Source organism: Diceros bicornis, chromosome 5, assembly GCF_020826845.1.
Source record: "Diceros bicornis minor isolate mBicDic1 chromosome 5, mDicBic1.mat.cur, whole genome shotgun sequence".
Lineage (NCBI taxonomy): Eukaryota > Metazoa > Chordata > Mammalia > Perissodactyla > Rhinocerotidae > Diceros > Diceros bicornis.
In genome coordinates this window covers 4,345,729-4,364,168 of record NC_080744.1, presented here as the reverse complement: position 1 = coordinate 4,364,168, position 18,440 = coordinate 4,345,729, and the positions used below count along the sequence as shown (strand labels likewise).

The 18,440-nt window shown below is 36.1% G+C and overlaps 1 protein-coding gene across 1 annotated transcript in view; it reads right to left on the bottom strand.

The window, feature by feature from the left end:
* The window catches only part of MDGA2 (MAM domain containing glycosylphosphatidylinositol anchor 2), a 786,958-nt gene that overhangs the window by 360,239 nt on the left and 408,279 nt on the right, over positions 1-18,440 (bottom strand). The window contains exon 3 of the mRNA XM_058540638.1: positions 15,038-15,212. Within this exon, the coding sequence (XP_058396621.1) occupies positions 15,038-15,212 (175 nt within the window). The remainder of the gene's footprint in view (positions 1-15,037; positions 15,213-18,440) is intronic.

The window sequence follows — 18,440 nt, the reverse complement described above, 5'->3', positions numbered from 1 at the left end:
CATTTTTAGTGACAAGTACTATGATGAGCCCTGAATTTCAGAGAGACTGATCTGGCAACGATCCGCAGAGTGAATTGAGGGGGCGCTCTGTTGCTGCAGGGGAGGTCTGCCGGGAGGCCCCTCGCAGGAACCAGGTGTGAGTGCTGAGGGACCGGAAGAAGACGGTGCAGGTGGGGTTACAAAGCGGCATCTATTACTCTCGCTCTAATTTAGCTCATTCTGAAAATCGGAAAAGACTTCTGAAAGCTTTTTGTTACCCGTTAGCTGCACATTTTGAATATAAGTTGTAGGGGGGCACCTGAAAATGTTTGAAATTGAACAAACCCCTCATTTACTTCACAGCCATCCGGATGTCTTGAATGCATATCTGTCTCCTAGTTACCTGGTGACACACGGAGTTTTATATTCTAAGCCTGAAGACAAACTCAAGTGACCACAAATAAAAGAAAACAAAACAAAACACACTGCTCCGTTCTCTAGGAGGGTTTCGATGTCTTCATTTTCTTTTCAACTTAAGATCTTGAAAGTAGGTTACTTTTCAGATACTTCAATATTTGGCGTTCAGTCATACCAGTATGGTTCAGACGATAAAAAAGGTTAATTAAATTTCTCCCTCTATCAAGAGAACAGAGCTAAGTTTTTGAAAATATGAAATATCAAGACAAGGTCAGATGTCTCCTCTAATATCCTTAGCCAGGCTGACAAGAACCATTTCCTTCAACTGTCAAAGGAAGAAAATAATAAAATAAACTCTTGCCGCAAAGTTGGAAGTAGAAATCATCTTAATTTTAAAGAGCTTCTTATCTTGTATAAATCCAATGGCTTTTTTACTCTGAGAATCTTTCCACCTTATCCTAGCTTTATAGCTAGTCAAGAATTGATATCCCATATTATTTCATCTGACTCACGGTATAGACAGAATTGCAGAATAAAGTTTACTAGGTCTTCTTGGGACTGTCATCAATTTAAATTAAATAGTGTAACGCTTCTGAATAAATTCAGAGAATGTACTAATCATGTAATGGCCTCAAGTGCTAAATATTTAGGTAAGCAGTAATTTACCATCCAAATTCTTACTTTATCTTCTCAGTGAGACTCAGGATTGGCTAGATTTAAAAGCATGTGCAGTAAATCTAATTAAACATCCTCTTACATATTTTTCAGATTCAAATCATTTTATTGGCTCACTGTAATTTGTGAGCTCACAAATTATACTGCTTCTCCTAACTTTTTTCTTCTTTTTTTAATGAAATATGTATGCCATACGAAGTTGACAGTAGCAGACTTTGCCTTAGGGAGAAAACTAGATTCAGAGAGTTCACGAACTGACTGGAAATCAGAATACTGAATACCAATCTCGATTCTCTGCCTGACTCAGAAGGAACATTTAACCTTTTGCTAAGGAATCTCACACAGCCAAGGGCTGTTTATTCAAGGGCCTTTTATCTAGTTTAGTCAATGGATTTACCACTTCAAAATCTCAGATGAAATTGATACATAATTTTTAGATATGAGGGAGAACCATTACTGAGTTTAGATGCAAACATTTTTTTTAATTTGTTGGTAACAATAAGCACAAAAATATCAACATAGTTGCACATTAGAACAGTTATCAACTTTTGTGGAACACAGTGGTAATTTTCAGTTAATAAGTTTGCTCAAGAATTGATAGTTATTACCCAACTAACAACCTAGAAATTAAATGTACATTGAGGTAAAAATAATTATATCTATTTTCTTGAATTCTTTAATATATTTAGTGGAAGGCCTTTCTAATTAATGTCATTTTTTGCATCACTTTTCCTTTAGTACTTTTAATATGCATACTAATTTTACTCATCAGTCTATTTTTTAACAGAGTTCTTTTTTTATGTCTATTTTTCAAATCTACAACTAATTACAAAAGTCTTTAGGGTAAAGGCCTTGTATTTCTGTTTTATCTCTCACCATAGCTTCTAGTAGAATGTTTTGCATACAGCGGGTCCTCAATTAACATTGGAAACTGACAGACTCTAATTGGAAGTGGCCTTCCGAGACCTCTATTCCAGAAGGCTCACATAATGTTTGGGATTTTCAGAATCAGGTTGAATGAGCATAATGACCTAAAGGCAGTAGGAACAGGTGCAGAGCAACTGAGAGGAAGCTGCTGGTAGCTATTTTGATTGTGTGCCTGTGGAATGAGGGAAGGGTCCCAGTAGGTGCTCCGGGAACACCTAAGAGGGTGTGTTGACCAGTAGTGAATGAACAGTAATCAGCTTGATCGAGACAGGGGTACACTGACTTAAAAGCAACTCTTCCATTATGTTCTCTGAATAAGAAGCAGTGAACAAGTATGAAATAGGCAGTGTTATGGGGAACTAAGACCTAAGTCCTCTGTAGACCCAGGGACATGCTGCAGAATCTGTTCCACAAAATTTCACAACTATAAATGAAACTCACTGGTAGGAAAGAATAAAAAATGGATTCAAGCCTTCCTCTTCTCTAGAGATGAAATAAAAAATTATACCTTGAAATTGATGTTGGATAAAATCTTGAATTTATTATTAAAAAGATGCCTCGTGGGCCGGCCTGGTAGCTTAGTGGTTAAGTGCGCGTGCTCCATTACTGGCAGCCTGGGTTTGGATCCCGGGCGCACACCGACGCACCGCTTCTCCGGCCATGCTGAGGCTGCGTCCCACATACAGCAACTAGAAGGATGTGCAGCTATGACACACAACTATCTACTGGGACTTTGGTGGCGGGGGGGAAGGAGGAGGATTGGCAATAGATGTTAGCTCAGAGCCAGTCTTCCTCAGCAAAAAGAGGAGGATTAGCACGGATGTTAGCTCAAGGCTGATTTTCCTCACCAAAAAAAAAAAAAAAAAAAAAAAAAGCCTTGTGATTATATTGCAAATTAGATAAGTCAAAATACATGTTAATATTTTAATGCTATGTACAAAATAACTTTTGATAAAAGTTATGAAAATACAAATAAGTCAGATGTATTGCTTGTTCTTAAAGCTAAAATCTACCTGTTAACTTTTTAGAGTAATGTACATCATACCAAGTTAAACACTTCTCTTTATTGACTTGTGCCCTTTTGAGTCTCCTCAGAAGCAAACCCGGAGACAAAGACTCAATGCAAGCAGTGCATTGAAAAGTGTTTCCAGAAATACCAGGAGGATATTGGGGATGTGAGGGAAAAAATATAAAGGGTATATTACTAAGCTAGTAGCAACCGTGAGGACTTAGAACTTAATTTTCCTGAGGAACTTCGGGAGACAGTGAAACAGTCTCTCTAAGTTACGCCATCCAAGGAGCATGGGAGCTGGGCTATTCATACACCAACTCTCACCAATAATTTTTTGAAGGATATGGAGGTGGGAATTAATTTGTCAGAACTTCTGCCTACTGAGAATACAGGCAGAGTAGACTCTGGAAACCCAGGAATGTCTCCAGGAAAAGAATTTCAGGTACATGCATTTGGAAGTCACTTCAGTGCAACAGAAATAAAGAGTGAAAAGAAGAGACCAGAAGGCACCAACAACATCTACTGAGATAGTTGATCCGGGAAATGCTGTAGTTTTGGTAATCTGGACTCAGTGAGATCTTTCACATTCTCCATCTTTACATATGAAGGAACTGTTTTTAAATATTAGCTCTGTGATTACCTAATCTTGGGGTTAGAATAAAAAAGGAAATCAGATTTCAGCCTCTCTGTAGGAATTATCTTTCACAGATGAATATTTTCTCATTTTTCTTAAACAAGGCTAAACTAATATTTAACTTTTAAAATTAAATTTGGGGGCTGGCCCTGTGGCCTAGTGGTTAAGTTTGGTGCGTTCTGCTCAGCATCGTGGGTCCAGTTCCCAGACGCAGACCTGCACTGCTCGGCAGCCTCGCTGTGGTGGCGACCCACATACAAAAGAGAGGAAGAGTGGCACAGACGCTAGCTCAGGGTGCATCTTCCTCAGCAAAAAAATAAATAAAATAAATTTTGTTTGTCTAAAACATATTGTAAGTCAAATGTAAAATTGGACTGACCCAATTTACTAAACTGGTCTCCTTAATAACAACTACTTCTTCACACATCAGTTGTAGCAACTTTAGACAAACAAAAACTGGATTCTTTTCTGATGGATAGAATTTGAGTGACATATTATAAAAACCAAGAATCAGTCACAGAATGAAGTTGGCATAATGGTGTTATATTCTTCCATTGAGATAAAGTCCAACCCCTCTAGTTTCAGAAAAGAATGGGAGAAATGAGAAACCAGAAAATGGTCCAGCTTCAGAAGACATTAACATAGAGTTCCACAGAGGAGAAGTCCCCAACCAGGAGTGTCTCCTACACAGGTGGCAGGGACAGTAAAACTGGAATCTGAGAAGTTAGTAATTTTCCTACTTCATGCATTTTGTGCATATAATCAATAAACAAATAGCTTTTCTTTCATAAGTTTGTTTTTGTTAAAGTGTACTGACTTCTAAATCACTCAAATGTGCTACAGAGAACAAAATGGCCTGTATATTTTTGAAGATACTCTATAACTTCATGAATACATTGTAGAAATGGAGAATAGATGGAAACAGTAACCAAGAAGACAGCAATTAGAATAAGTATGACAATTATCCCTAAAACCTCAGTGGATTAAAAAAACGACAACAAAAATGTTTTCCTCTCCTAAAAATTCCAATTCAATTGTTTCTACTCTAAGGGGTCTCCTGGGTAGCTCTCCTCTAAATGGTGACTTTGTGATTCAAAATCCTTCCATCATGTGGCACCAAAAACCACTGGGTCCTCAGGCACTTTGCTGGAGCTTCTGTGAGCAGAAATAGGTAAGTCAAGACAATGTGTGAAGAATTAAGTGAGATGTTCCAGGCACTCAGCCTGAGTGTGGCACAGATCACTTCCTCTCACATTCCATTGGCCAAAACTAGTCTCATGACCCCAGCTAGAAGAACAGAAACTGGAAAATAGGGTTCAGCTGTGTATTAAGGAAAGAAACAGTGGTTTAGTAAATATCTCAGAAGAGTCTACTACATGATTAATAGCCTGAAATTTGGAGGTGTGTTTCCAGCACAGCATATTAAAGTGGTTTGATCATGGTCTTGCCTCCAGGGAATATTTTTAGCAATGAATTGGATGAAATATAGGAAGTAATAATATTTTTAAACAAAATAGAAAAATACAAACACTGAAATGAATAAACAATAAATGAAATTCTACAAATGTATTTTAAAATCTTAACATATTTATGCACAGATGAAAACAAAATGAAATTACACAGGAATAAATATAAGATTATGCCTTTAGATTAACAATATGATCAACTGCACAAAAAATGTTAACAGGATGTCAATTTTCAAATACCTGTTTAAAAAGAGTTTTACTACATGCTAAATATGTCAAGAAAGTAAAATAGCATTGATTTAATTTTTTTAAGAAGCCAAAGCAATTGTAAGAATTCAAGTTTCTTTTTTTTTTTTTTGTGAGGAAGATCAGCCCTGAGCTAACATCCATGCTAATCCTCTTCTTTTTGCTGAGGAAGACTGGCTCTGAGCTAACATCTATTGCCAATCCTCCTCCTTTTTTTTCTTCCCCAAAGCCCCAGTAGATAGTTGTATGTCATAGCTGCGCATCCTTCTAGTTGCTGTATGTGGGACGCAGCCTCAGCATGGCCGGAGAAGCGGTGCGTTGGTGCGCGCCCAGGATCCAAACGTGGGCCGCCAGCAGCGGAGCACCCGCACTTAACCCCTAAGCCATGGGGCCGGTCCTCAAATTTCTTTATTATAAGGATAATACTTCCAATTTAGACTGTGTGGGTCAGCTCATATCTAGAGTAAAGCTGTAGATTAGCTTTACTAAAGTTTTGGGGGAAATACTGACAAAATTAAGCATGTTAAAAGAGTCCACTAGAAGGTAAAATGTTTGGAAAATGCCTGATATAAAGAACAATATATTAAGTGGAAATAACAAATCTGTGAACAAAGGTGCAGGGAGTCAGAATGCCTCTGTAGGAATATTCATAACAGCTACATGAAACAAAGAGCAGATATATGTTTATCTACCAAAAGTTATAGGAAAGCCAATGCAATTTTAAAAAATCTACAAACAAATGTTGCACAAAAAATTGAGCAAGCACTTAAAAAATAGCAAAGGGCTTGTTAGTGAAATTACATTAGCAGAAGCTAAGTACACTTTATGTAAGACTTTGAGCACAAGAAACCAGGTGCTTTTAAAGGAATGTAATATATATATTTATCTGCTTGTTCATGTCTAAGATTACAGGAATTTCAGCATTCCCAATATGATATCAACATGGTCCCTGACTTGGTAGGAGTCTCTATACACTCACTGTAGTTTTCATTGAAGGATATTTTTTTACTAAGTTCTTTTATTAGTAACGCTAACACTATTTGGGAATTACATTGGTCATGTGCCCCATGAGTAAATAAGTCTGATAAGCAAGGATTCTTCATCTGCAACATACACAAAATTGCAAAATTCTGCCTTGAAATTTATTAATAGGGCAATTACCATGACAGCCACCCATTTTTAATAAGCATTGTAATTACCACATCAAACATTATTAAGACCTTCCAAACCCAAGGCTGATGTTTTGGGAGGAGTGGTGGTGGGTGAGAAAATTGTGCCTAATGAGATTGACTTAAGGGATTAGTTTTCTTGCTACCAGAATTCCCATCAGTCATTCTAGTCCTTTTTCTAAACTTTGTTATCCAGAAGGCATGTTGATGGGTCCAATAAAAATGAACTCAACTCATTGTCAACAATTTTTAACTGTGTAGTTTATAATTTTTCTTTCTAACACAGGTAAATTGTATTTGTGGAATAAATTGACAACGTGTCATCCTAATCTCCTGCTAATTTCTCAGGTGAAAATGTAATAAACAAATCTAACAGACAAGGACAAAAAAAAAATTCACTGCTTGTTCTGAATATAACGAAATGCAGCAATCTACCTAAGTGAAATTAAAGTGGGGAATATGTTTCAGAAAGAAGAAGGCTTACAAAATGTTTAATGGATATTGGGAAAGATTTGTCTCATGTGAACAGTGTCTGCACACGTGAGAACTTATTAAGCTCATGCTTCTGAATTTAATTTCTTTTTGAATTAAAAATAAAGTTTTAATCAAACCCTAACCGTTAAAGTTGTATTGACCTCTATTACCCTGTGAGCAATACAGTCACGGCCAAAAATAAGTGGAAAAATAAAGAAAACACCTTCTCAGAAAATTGTTTAAATGCTCTCAAGAATCTCAAGGTAACAAATATATTTGAGTATGGTAACTTCAAAGTCTGTGAAGCAACTTTTTTTTTACATAGAATATACTCTCTTCCTCCAAAGATGGATTTAGGGGCTCCTGGTGCGGGGCCACTGCTTCTCAGAGAAGGCAAACGAGGCAGTATTAGTACCAGGAGAAGGCCGAACTTCACTAGTAATTCTGAAGTCCTAAAATTATAACTCTTTATCTTACATCTTACATGAATGGCAGATAATGATTCACTGTTCTGGAAACACCAGCAGTAAAATTTCAACCCAATCTGACAGCCGTCTTTCAAATTAAGCTTTCATATTCTCCCTTTAAACCCACCATTTTAGTCACTATTCCTCCAAATGCAGTTCACTTAACCTCTCTTCTGTGCCTTTTTAACCAAACTGCCCACTCATTATGGATGTAAGTGTGAGCCTCATGTTTTCATAGGCTCTCCTTCTCCCTCAAATTCCATGGGGATGATGTAGGGGCAACCCAGGTGAATGCTGTGACACATCTAAGGAAACCTGAGCTCAGGAAACTTCCAATCTTAAAAGGTCCCGCTAGCAAATCTGCCCCATCTCTGCCCCTAGGGAGACATTACATTTATTACCTGGTCAGAAAACAAATCTGCCTTCTGCCCTGGAGTCAGACACTGTCTCTAATGGCCAAGGCTGTTTGCTATACAAACATCCTTGAAAAAGAGAGTTCAGGACAAAAACTGCCAAAAGACATGTGGAAATGCCAAGGAGAACCACCTCTCATAATCCTGCTCTTCAAACTACAATGTAAACCCTACTACGTTACTCATGAGAGGCCACAGTAACCTCCTGCTCCCAGCACTACATGTTCTGTGCCATCTGACACATCATTCACGTTGTGTGGCATCGTTTATGTTATTTATCTTATTGCTTAATTCTTATATTCCATTTAAATGAATTCTGTATTTCCCATTGTCTTTTTAAGTAGTTTAAACTCAGTGAAGGTGCAACTTGTATAACAAACTCCTTTTCAGCCTCACAAAATTTCATGGAACTATATTTTGAATAGCCACTCAAATATTTGCTGAATGAATGAAGTATAGTCAAAACTTACTGTTTTTAATGTTTCATCCTAACCAACATGTAAACACATGGCAGTGAAGATTAACCCAAAAATTTTACTCTACCAAGTTTGGGGGAAAAAAATTAGAATGTGGCACCAACATTCCCTACGCTATTGCCTATCCTTTACTTATAAGATATCTTTTCAGTCAACTTTATTTGGTATCAAATATCAAGGAATATCAATTCTTATGAAGAATTACAGAAAAGTGTGAATATAAATCTAATCTTAAGATTTAGAATTGACAATCTTCTGATAAAATTTGGAATGAAATTCGTTTTGACTTCTAGGAGCTTAATAACAAGGACCTCCAAGGCAAAATATTCAAATCTATATTTTATGAATTAACAGGACCTCCAAGGCAAAATATTCAAATCTATATTTTATGAATTAAAAGTATCATATTACACATGCACATAGTTTAGAAAGCCAAATCATTATACAAAACACAACTTCAACTATTTCCAATACGCAGAGGCAACCTTTTGTAACCTATCTCTCACCCATTCTTGGTTTTGTCTTCATATGTCTGAATGTTTAACTGCTACTTATAGATTTTTTTCTTTCATTTTCACATTGTCCTACTGATTTCTTCCTGTTGAAGAGAAGCCTTTAGCTCTCTTATATTAACACTCTCCCATCCTCCTTTTATCCATACATACTTTTGGTTAAGTCGAACGTTGTTATTATTATTGACTATGCAAGTAGTTTTCACAGCTGAACCTTGTAATGTATTTCAATTACTTTTCATTTCACATAACTTTTTCTTTGCCTTCTGTTAATAACACCCACATTTTGTTTCCCCAATTTGTATGCATCTATTATCATCATATTATTAAGCTTTCCATGAGAAGTGTAAAATTCCTCTCTAAAACCTCAGGTAACCCACAGGTTGCATCTCTTTCCTGAAATCATCCCTCACAGCCCCCTTTCTTCCAGCTTCTGTTTGGTTGCTCTTACGGCCCAATTCACAGCTGTCAGCACAGCATCTTGCTTCATCAGCATCCGGGGATTCCCTTCTATATTATCCTATCCACGATCTCTTATTTATTTATTTATTTTTTATTATACCTCTTCCTCTTTCTTGACATAATTTCTAGTTTGAGTGGGATATATATAAAAGCAGTGTCCTGAGAAAGAAAACACAGCAGAAAAAATTTGGAAATCTTATAGGTCTAAAAATGTCTTCCTTCTTTGATATTTGAAAAAAAAAAAAATGTCTTGCTGTGTAGAATATTCTAGTTTGGAAATAATTTTCCTTCAGAATTTCAAAAGCTTTACTCATTTGTCTTCTAGCTTCCTGATTTCTGTTGAGTAGACCTGTGCCATTTTGATTCCTAGTACTTTATATGTGACCATTTTGGCAAAAATGAAAAACTCTTTGGAAACTTAAGACCTTCATTTTGCTCCTATTGTTTTGAATTGCATGTTGATGTGTTTTGGTGTGGACCTTGCTTACTCCACTGCGTTAGACACCCAGTGGGACCTTTCTAATTGAAAACATATGCCCAACTTTGATACGAAATCTTCTTAAGTTTAAAAAAAATAATTTCTTCACCTCTCTTTTCTCTGTTTGGAATTCTCATTCAAATGTTAGATCCGCTGGATGAGTTCTCTAATTTTCTTCTCTTCTCTTTCTTGGTCCATCCCTTTGATTATTTACTAAAATTCTGTTTTACTCTCTGTAAGATTTCTTCATCCCTTCTACTCATTTTTATGTTATCATTTTTAATATTCTAGGAATTCTCTGAAAATTCCTTGCTTTCAGTTTCCTGTTCTTGTTACATGAATGCAATATTTTCTGTTTATTTTGAGAATACTAATTAAAAATATCAATTATTGTGTTTTATTTTGTATTTTGGTCCCCTGAATTATCCTTGTTTCCTGAATTCTTTTTTGCATTTCTTTGTCTTGGTTTCTCTCTTTTTTGTTAGAAGATGGTCTCAACATCTGGTTAGCTGGTAGTAAACTCACATCGAAGAATCAGTTATAAAAGAGCTATTGGTAGCTCTGTTGATCAATAGTAGGCTTCATTGTGAGTGTATCAGCTGGCTGTTTCACCAAGGTCTCTACTTGGCAGGATCTGTAGCCCTTTTTCCAGAGCTCATCAGTTTTCACAGACAGGAATTCTCCAACATTTTGCCAGGAAGGCATTCCCAGAACCAAAGGTGAGAAGGGACTGTGACGAGCATGTCAACTTTCCCTTAATAACCGTGATTTAACTAAAATATGTTGCCTCTTGTTTTTGATGATTCCAGGTTTCTGAGTTGAAAGTTTCTCTGGATCAACATCTCATAGAAATAAATTTCTCCTCTTCTATAGGGATTGACCAGTGGGGGAAGGGAGGTAGTCAGGCACTGAATTGTGTGAAATGTGGAGAGAGATCTGGGTGTGTAACTCTTCTTATCTAGAAGGCTTTCAACCAGTTCTTCTGTTTTTAGACTAAATTACACTATCACTCTAAGAGCTAAGTAGTGTCTCCAATTCCTGATCTTTTCAAGGATTCTAGAGCATGAGTAAGCCTAGTTCTGTCCTCCACACTGATAGCTTTGATTAAGCTTTTTTCAGTATGCTAAGCAGTAGTCCTTTCCCCATCTGACTCTTTTCCATCAAAATTGTTTTTCTGTCATCTCCTGCCCCATCTTCTCTAGCCTTGTCCATGGGTGTTTTTTTGTTATTGTTACTGTTGTTTTATTTCCTGACCACGGCTTTAGCATGGATTCAGGGAGAATGCATGAAGAATGCATATGTTTAAAACAGCCGATTTAAGTAGAAGTAGAACTAATTCTACATGTTTCTCCTAAACATATAGCCGCTAGCTTGCAGACTCTCAGGAGCTATTTCCCAGCAAAAGAAGAATTGTAATTAATTAGCTTTTGATCAGAAATATTTGTATAAATGACTAGGTCAGATTTTAGGAGAAAAATTAAATCATTACATGGTTATGAAATCTGCCGGTTTATAAATACAATTTTATTAAGGAATTACATTTCCTAGAAGGCTTGAAATGTTTTTAAAATTCTTAAAAAATAAAATGATAAGTCATATAAATTGAAGAACCTAGTATATTTTCACAAAATAGTAACACAGAGAAAATCGTATTCTTGATTGAAATAGTAAAAAAAATAAAAATAAATTGGTAGTTGTTTCTAAAAACCTACAGGTTCCAATTTTTTTACTACAAGAATTTTTAAAAATTATGTGGGAAGAAATTGCTAATTCAGATTAATAAATTTTCCTAAATTGATCAAAATGTTGGTGTCACAAATATTTCAAAATGTCTATTTAATAAAAATCACCTCATTTTATATCAATCAGCATTGTAGCAAGTTCCTATTCTGAAACTAAATTTTGTCCTCTACATAATGAGAAGTTAGCACTAAATTTTATTTTAGGTAGGTACGAGATCTAAAGTCTAGAAACTTATGATCAGAACATAGATTTTAATGAGAGATACACATTTTCACTATTATGAAAACTCTCCAGGACTACTGATGGACATAAAATTAATATTTTATGGGGCACTTTTTAGGGACAAACTATCACAAGGGATTCAAGACTAAATTCTAATATTATTTATTACAATTGTTGTTAAATCCAAGCCACAGTCTGCCTCAGCTTGTTGTTGCAAATATGATCCTTACCTGCAGATATTTTTGTATTTCGTATTCTACGCCCACCCTGTGTTCCCAGTTCTACTGATGTTGACGAAAGTTCCACTTGTGGAACCAGTTTAAAAAAGGAAGTAGATATCTGCCGTGCAGGCAATGATTCTAAAATCATGGCTCCAAACAGAAAAATCAGTCCTACTGTTTTTTAGCACTTTCTAAAATAGTTAAAGCGGAAGTACCTGAAAGAAAGTTGCTCACTTGTTTATGGTTTATAAACATGAGTATCCATTCAATTACAGTCCAACATCAAATAAAAATCCAAGCACAGAGGAATCTTAAGACTGCAATCCAAATTTAGACAGCAAGGCTTCCCAACTTAAATGCAGCATTAATATGCTAGTCATGTTCTTATTAACAGTGATAGAACCAGTTTTAAATTATCAAGATTCATGTAGAGAAAACATCCTTGAACCTAAAACTGTAGTCTTCAATCAAGGTTATATTTGGAACACTTGGATTCCTCAAATAGGCCTGGTTGTCTCCATTGTGAGGTATTCTTATCAGTTGAAACATGTTCGAAAATTTACTAAAGAAATGTACTTATCCAAACCTTCAAGAATAGGCATAACTACTTAAAACACATGCCTAGATCCCCATAAGATCTTCTCTGGAGCTGAAGGTAAGGCATTCCCTGGAAAATGTATATTAGAGAGATGTCATATTTATTCATAGAGTCTATAATTTAATACGTTATTTTCTCATATAATATAATTTTAGACAGCTTTCCAATAATTCTTGACCACCAAAAGAGTACTGAAAAGAGCATACGCTATGGTCTGCATCACAGCGACATTTCACTTAAACAACACAGAACAAGACGTCTGTCAAGTCCAAGTCGTGTTGGGAAAATCCCAAAGGCAGTCACAGAAGAGGAAGGGAACTAAGCTTGTGCCTTCCGGCACAGCTGTGTGAAGGCGACACAAGCCTTAGAAGAGTAACAGGGCCTGGGGAAGCTGGAGGGAGCAGAGCTACTGTTTCCACCCAAGGGTGCAGAACTACGATGCTGATGCACAAGTCAGCCTGGACAGCGAGAGACAGAAGAGATAGAAAAGCGCGGGTATAATGCAGAATAGTCCTGGAAAGGCTGTGTGGTCAGAGGAGGAAGAAGAATATTTTTTTAAGTCCTTAAAAATGTCATTTCCCCCTTTGTATTTGATTTTCAACCCAGCAATATATGTTTTTTTAAATTATTATTATCAAGCCCATTGTGGTGGCAACGCAAGCCACAATCTCTTATTCAAAACCTTTGGGGACTGTTTTTTAGAATATTTCAGATTTTAGAAAGATAATACAGTTCATATACCATGTATTCTATAACACACCCAGCAGGGTCTGTGTTGATACTGTGTAATCAAACACGTTATTTCCTGAGCTAAACAGGATTCTTCATACAAAGTAGGGTAAATTAAGAGTATAAAGTCTTTCTTATTTTTCTATTCGAGTCATTTCAGGTCACAGGATGCCAACAAACTAGCTCACATCAGGTTTTGCTGAAAAAAGTTACCAATAAAACCCAACAAAACAAAACAAAACATACCCATTCTACTTTCAGAACATTTTAGATTTTAGAATTGTGTTTAAAGTACTGAAGTTGTATATTTTAAAAGTTCATAACCAAAACTATAATAACAACAAAAGCACAGGTATGCACTCTAGAAAGTTATATTGTAGAAGTGTTTAATTCATTTAAATTAAATTTAGTTTAATTTAAAATCATATATGAACCAAAATACTAAAAATAGTATTTTTTTTTTGGAAAAAAGTATACGCAACTGGAAATATCTGATGAGTGGAAGGGGGCCCAGGGGCTATCCTGTGGCTGGGAAGTGTGGGTAAGGCCAACCTGTGCACCAATAAGGACACAGAGAGAACCCGGGGATGCAGGGGCCTGAGTTACGCCAGTGGACACCTAAGGGCTATAAAATGCTCGAGAGAACGGGACATGGACTACTTCTCTCTCATCCTCTCCAGGAAGGGAGCAAGCACCTGAATGTGGAAGGTGAATCACAAATGAAGCCCTGTCACCTGCTTCTCAGTCACCTGAATAATTACATGAGACTCAGCACAGATCTGATAAATAGATCAAGTACAGTTGCAATCACCGTCCTAACTATGTGACACTTGTCCTGCACTGAAAGAAAAGGAAAGGGGGAAGAAAAACAAGTAGAAAAACAGGAACTCCTCATCTGTTACTTATGTCTGAAAAACTTTAAGGAGAGAAAACAATCCTTTTATTCTAACACTAAAGAGTTAACAATTAAATGCAAGTTCTCAAAAAAGACAATGGGTTGATGGATAAACCTGTACAAAAGACCAAATGGAATGCAGGCCCTTAATTTGTCTTGGTGGGGAAAAAAGTAAGGAGACCAAGAGGATTTTAAATGTATTTGCTAACAGCAACAAGTGGAAAAATGAGACCGAGAACAAAAATAAATCAACAAACACTTTCCAAATGGCACAGCATTGCCCAAGGTACTGATTACTTTCCAAAGAGTTGGATCAAAAACAGACTGTACACAGAGATTTTGGTCTTTCACAAGCCAAGTCAAATAGCTGCACTTACGTGATGCACATTTAAAAAATAAGAATAGCGGAAATCCCACATAGGTAAAATTAGTGAAATAAGTTACAGTATTTACAGCATGATCTTTATGCAAATATAAACATGCATTTCTATACTTATATAAAGAAGCATGTACACTCAACACTAACAGTTATTGGTGGGATTTTAGTAACATTTAATATCTTAATCTGTTTCTTAAGTGTTCCAAAATGAATATGTATTATTTTATCATAAAAATTATCAAAATTTCCAATGCAGATTCTTCAGGAAATTAATGAGCTATCATTATCTTATACACTTTTCTTTCTCAACTAAATAGAATTTATTTTTTGGAATAAACCATAGATTTTCCCAATGGACATAACAATAAAAAAGAGATCTCAAGGTGCAGGACAGAAGAAATCCAAAGTAGACTTGATTGTGGTTTTCTAGGAAATTTACTTACAGTACACATCCACTCTGATTGACTTTATCGCTGGGGACCCCAAGCCATTCTCTGCTTTACAGTAATACCGGCCTCCTTGGTGTCGCTGAATATTTGTAATCCTCAAAGTCTCATTGAAGACACTCGAGTCTTGGAATCTGTCAGAGGCACTTCCTGCTGTTTTGGTCCACCTGATCTGAGCAAGCATCAACAAAGATTGTTACTTTAGGTTGGTTCTCTCACAGAAAAATCTAATAGCACTTACTCATTTGAAGAGTTTGCTTTCAGAATTGCTATAATGCCATTCCCGGCAAGTTACTGAAAATGAAAAAGAAAAATTGATGCACATCATTGAATTATAAAATGTTAAATGCAATGCCATCGTTGTATATTGGATGTAATTCTAATTCAACTGCATAGAATTCAACAGCAGCTTGATCAGTGTGCAGGGCAATATAAACATAACATAAAAGGAGGTAACTGTAAGTTGTGCATTGGAAATATGAATTAGTTTTTCTTTTTATTGAGCATTTAAAATTTTCTTTCTATATTTTCCAAACCCTGTGAGGTACTTTTTATTTATTTAGTTCAGGTACCATAGCAAGCTCTCAATTTCTTTTCGGACATGCTTCATTATTTATTTTAAATTCCTTATTTGATTTGGATAATTTAAGCATATTACTATGATGGCTTATTGAGATTATGTATAACTTTATACACCTGGTTGTTAAAATGTTTTTTTTTTTTATAGCTTTGCTGTAATAAGCCCACAAATGACTTGTCTGTTTTGATAATTAGAATTCACTTTACTTCAATAATTATTTTCACAAAATGTGCAAACTTTTCCAAAGAGAACATTTCTATTAAACTGCCAAAACACTTTGAATATCTACAACATTCCATTATAAACAATACCATTCTTTTAAACACAGCTGTGTACGACAGACCTAGTTTTTGCTAGAAGTAAAGACTGGCATTCAACTCAAATTTTGTGTATTTTAGTTTATAAAACCTGAACAAAAGGCACATGATGGTACTGTAAAGTAATACAAAATAGGAAACAAAAAAGGGTCTGGTTTTATTTCTCTCCTTGTCCCTGCTGTACAATAATTTTTTTGTTTGTTTTTACTTTTAGGTCGAGAAATGGCTGATAGAAATCCTCTGGTCAAAGAAACATGGAAAAAGGCAACTAAAGGCTGAGTCTTCAAAATTGAAATGCTATAATACTGCCATTATCTATGCTGTTTTCACATAACGCTAACTAAAATTTATGATCCAGTGACATTAAAAGTATCTTTAAAAAGTTCTCCAAATCATTAAAATATCAGTATGAATATAATCATGTTTGCCCTTAATTGTGAATATGAAATTTAATGTTGATTAACTCTATGAGTGGGACTGGGAGAAAGAAGAGGATGATAGTGAAAACATTCTCTTTAAAAAAAATTCTTATTTAAATTCTTATTTACACTTAATTTATTTTACCAGGGGCAAATATTGTGTTTATTATAAATAAGTTTAAGAGAAAGAAATACAATTCTGCAGTGAAACGTTAAGAATACGAAAACTAGAAAAGAATAGAGAGAAATGAAAATAATCACTTATGGAAAGTTTTTTCCCTTTTTTTCCTCTACTTTTTAAAAACAAATATTGAAAAGAAAATATTCCTGAGCCGCAGAATGACATAAGTCTACTCATGGCAAGGGCTTACCAAATTATACGTCTAATTGATGAGAAAAGAAATCCCAGACATACAAAGAAAATTGTATAGGCTTCCAGGCAGAAGGAACAAACTGTGACAACGTGTCATAGCCTGCTCATTCGCTCACTGACGCTCCTCTGCTTCTATAGTAACTGAGCCCCAAATCATTCACCGGGCACCGGGCTGTCCAGCTCCAGGACAACACTTCCCGGCTCCCCAGGCAGCTGTGTTCTGGCCCGTGCGTCTCAAGCAGAAATATCCTGAGAGGGAAGCAGCGCTCCACATTTTGCTCATTTAGGCACATTTCCACTGGCTCCCATCTTGGACCATGAGCTGATTTGGAATGAGAGTCAAGCACAGAGAAGTGACAGAACGGAAGAAATCTGAATCTCTAACATCACAGGCTCGTACCTACCTGACCTGAACTATGTACAGCCCTGGGCTTCTACTCAGGAGAGAAATAAAATTCTATTTATGTCATACTTTTTGGAGGTTTTCTATGACTAACAGCCAAATTTCATTCTAACTGAAAAGCCTGGGGTGGTACGGGAGGTCAGCTTGTCTTCAAGGATTCTCATCTCCGACACTAGAAGCTCACAAACAGCGGAGCAGCGTCCGCATTTTCTGAGAAAGGTGGGAGCAGAGTCTGTACCGCAATATCTGACAGCCAAAGTCTCGTCTATCTTAGCGTGAAAGAAAAACCTTCAGTGATACGCAAACATTCAGTAATCTCAGGGTTCAATAACGCTGCCCAACAAAAGTACTTGAGACAGTATTCTAACCACCCAATGAATAGACTGGATCTGAGGCCTTGGATTTGGAGAAGATACAGAGAAGCACAGGGTGGTGAGCAGTTAATATTGATCACATGCATTTAATGAACAAGTATGTTTTACCTGGGTAATACACAATTTAAGAACTAAATAAAGTTTCTTAAAACCAAAAGGACATAGAATAAGGGGATTTGTAATCTCCTAGCAAAACCCAGGAGTTTGGAGTGGGGGTAGGACACTCAGAGGAGGTGAAACTCTTAACGCCTGTGGGAATGGAAGGAAGGGGGAGGAGAGAAGTAAGTTCTCTACAGTCTCGAACTTCAGGAGAGTTGGAAGCAGAAAGAGTGTCTTTATGGGAGAAACACTAGGTATTTTGCTTACAAATAACAAGAGAATCATAAATGTCTGATTAAAATAATAGAAAAATGTACCATTTCAGTAATGGGAGGGAAAATGAGATAGAGTGGAAAGAATAGAAATTTGATAAAATGAGCAAAAATAGAGCAAAAGGAAAAGAGAAATACATAATTTTAAATAAATAATAACCATAGAGTAAGATGGAAAGAGTTGCATCCATCATAGACTAAATGGGAATAGATTGAATTTACCCATTACAAGAGTCTGTTAGACTGGATTTAAAAGTAACAAGTTTATATGCTGTTTACCAAATATATATATAATTTAATATATATATTAGAACAAGGTGACAATAAGAGATTAGAAACCAACATTGGAAAAGAAGGCATGGACAAGGTAACAGGAATATGCAAACTAAACTCAATCAATTAATCAGGACTGACAATTTTTATATACAATAAGATTCAATTAAAAACAAGAAATTTGCAGGGGCCAGCCCAGTGGCATAATGGTTAAGTTCACACACTCTGCTTAGGCGGCCTGGGGTTCGCAGGTTTGGATCCTGGCTGCGGACCTACACAATGCTCGTCAA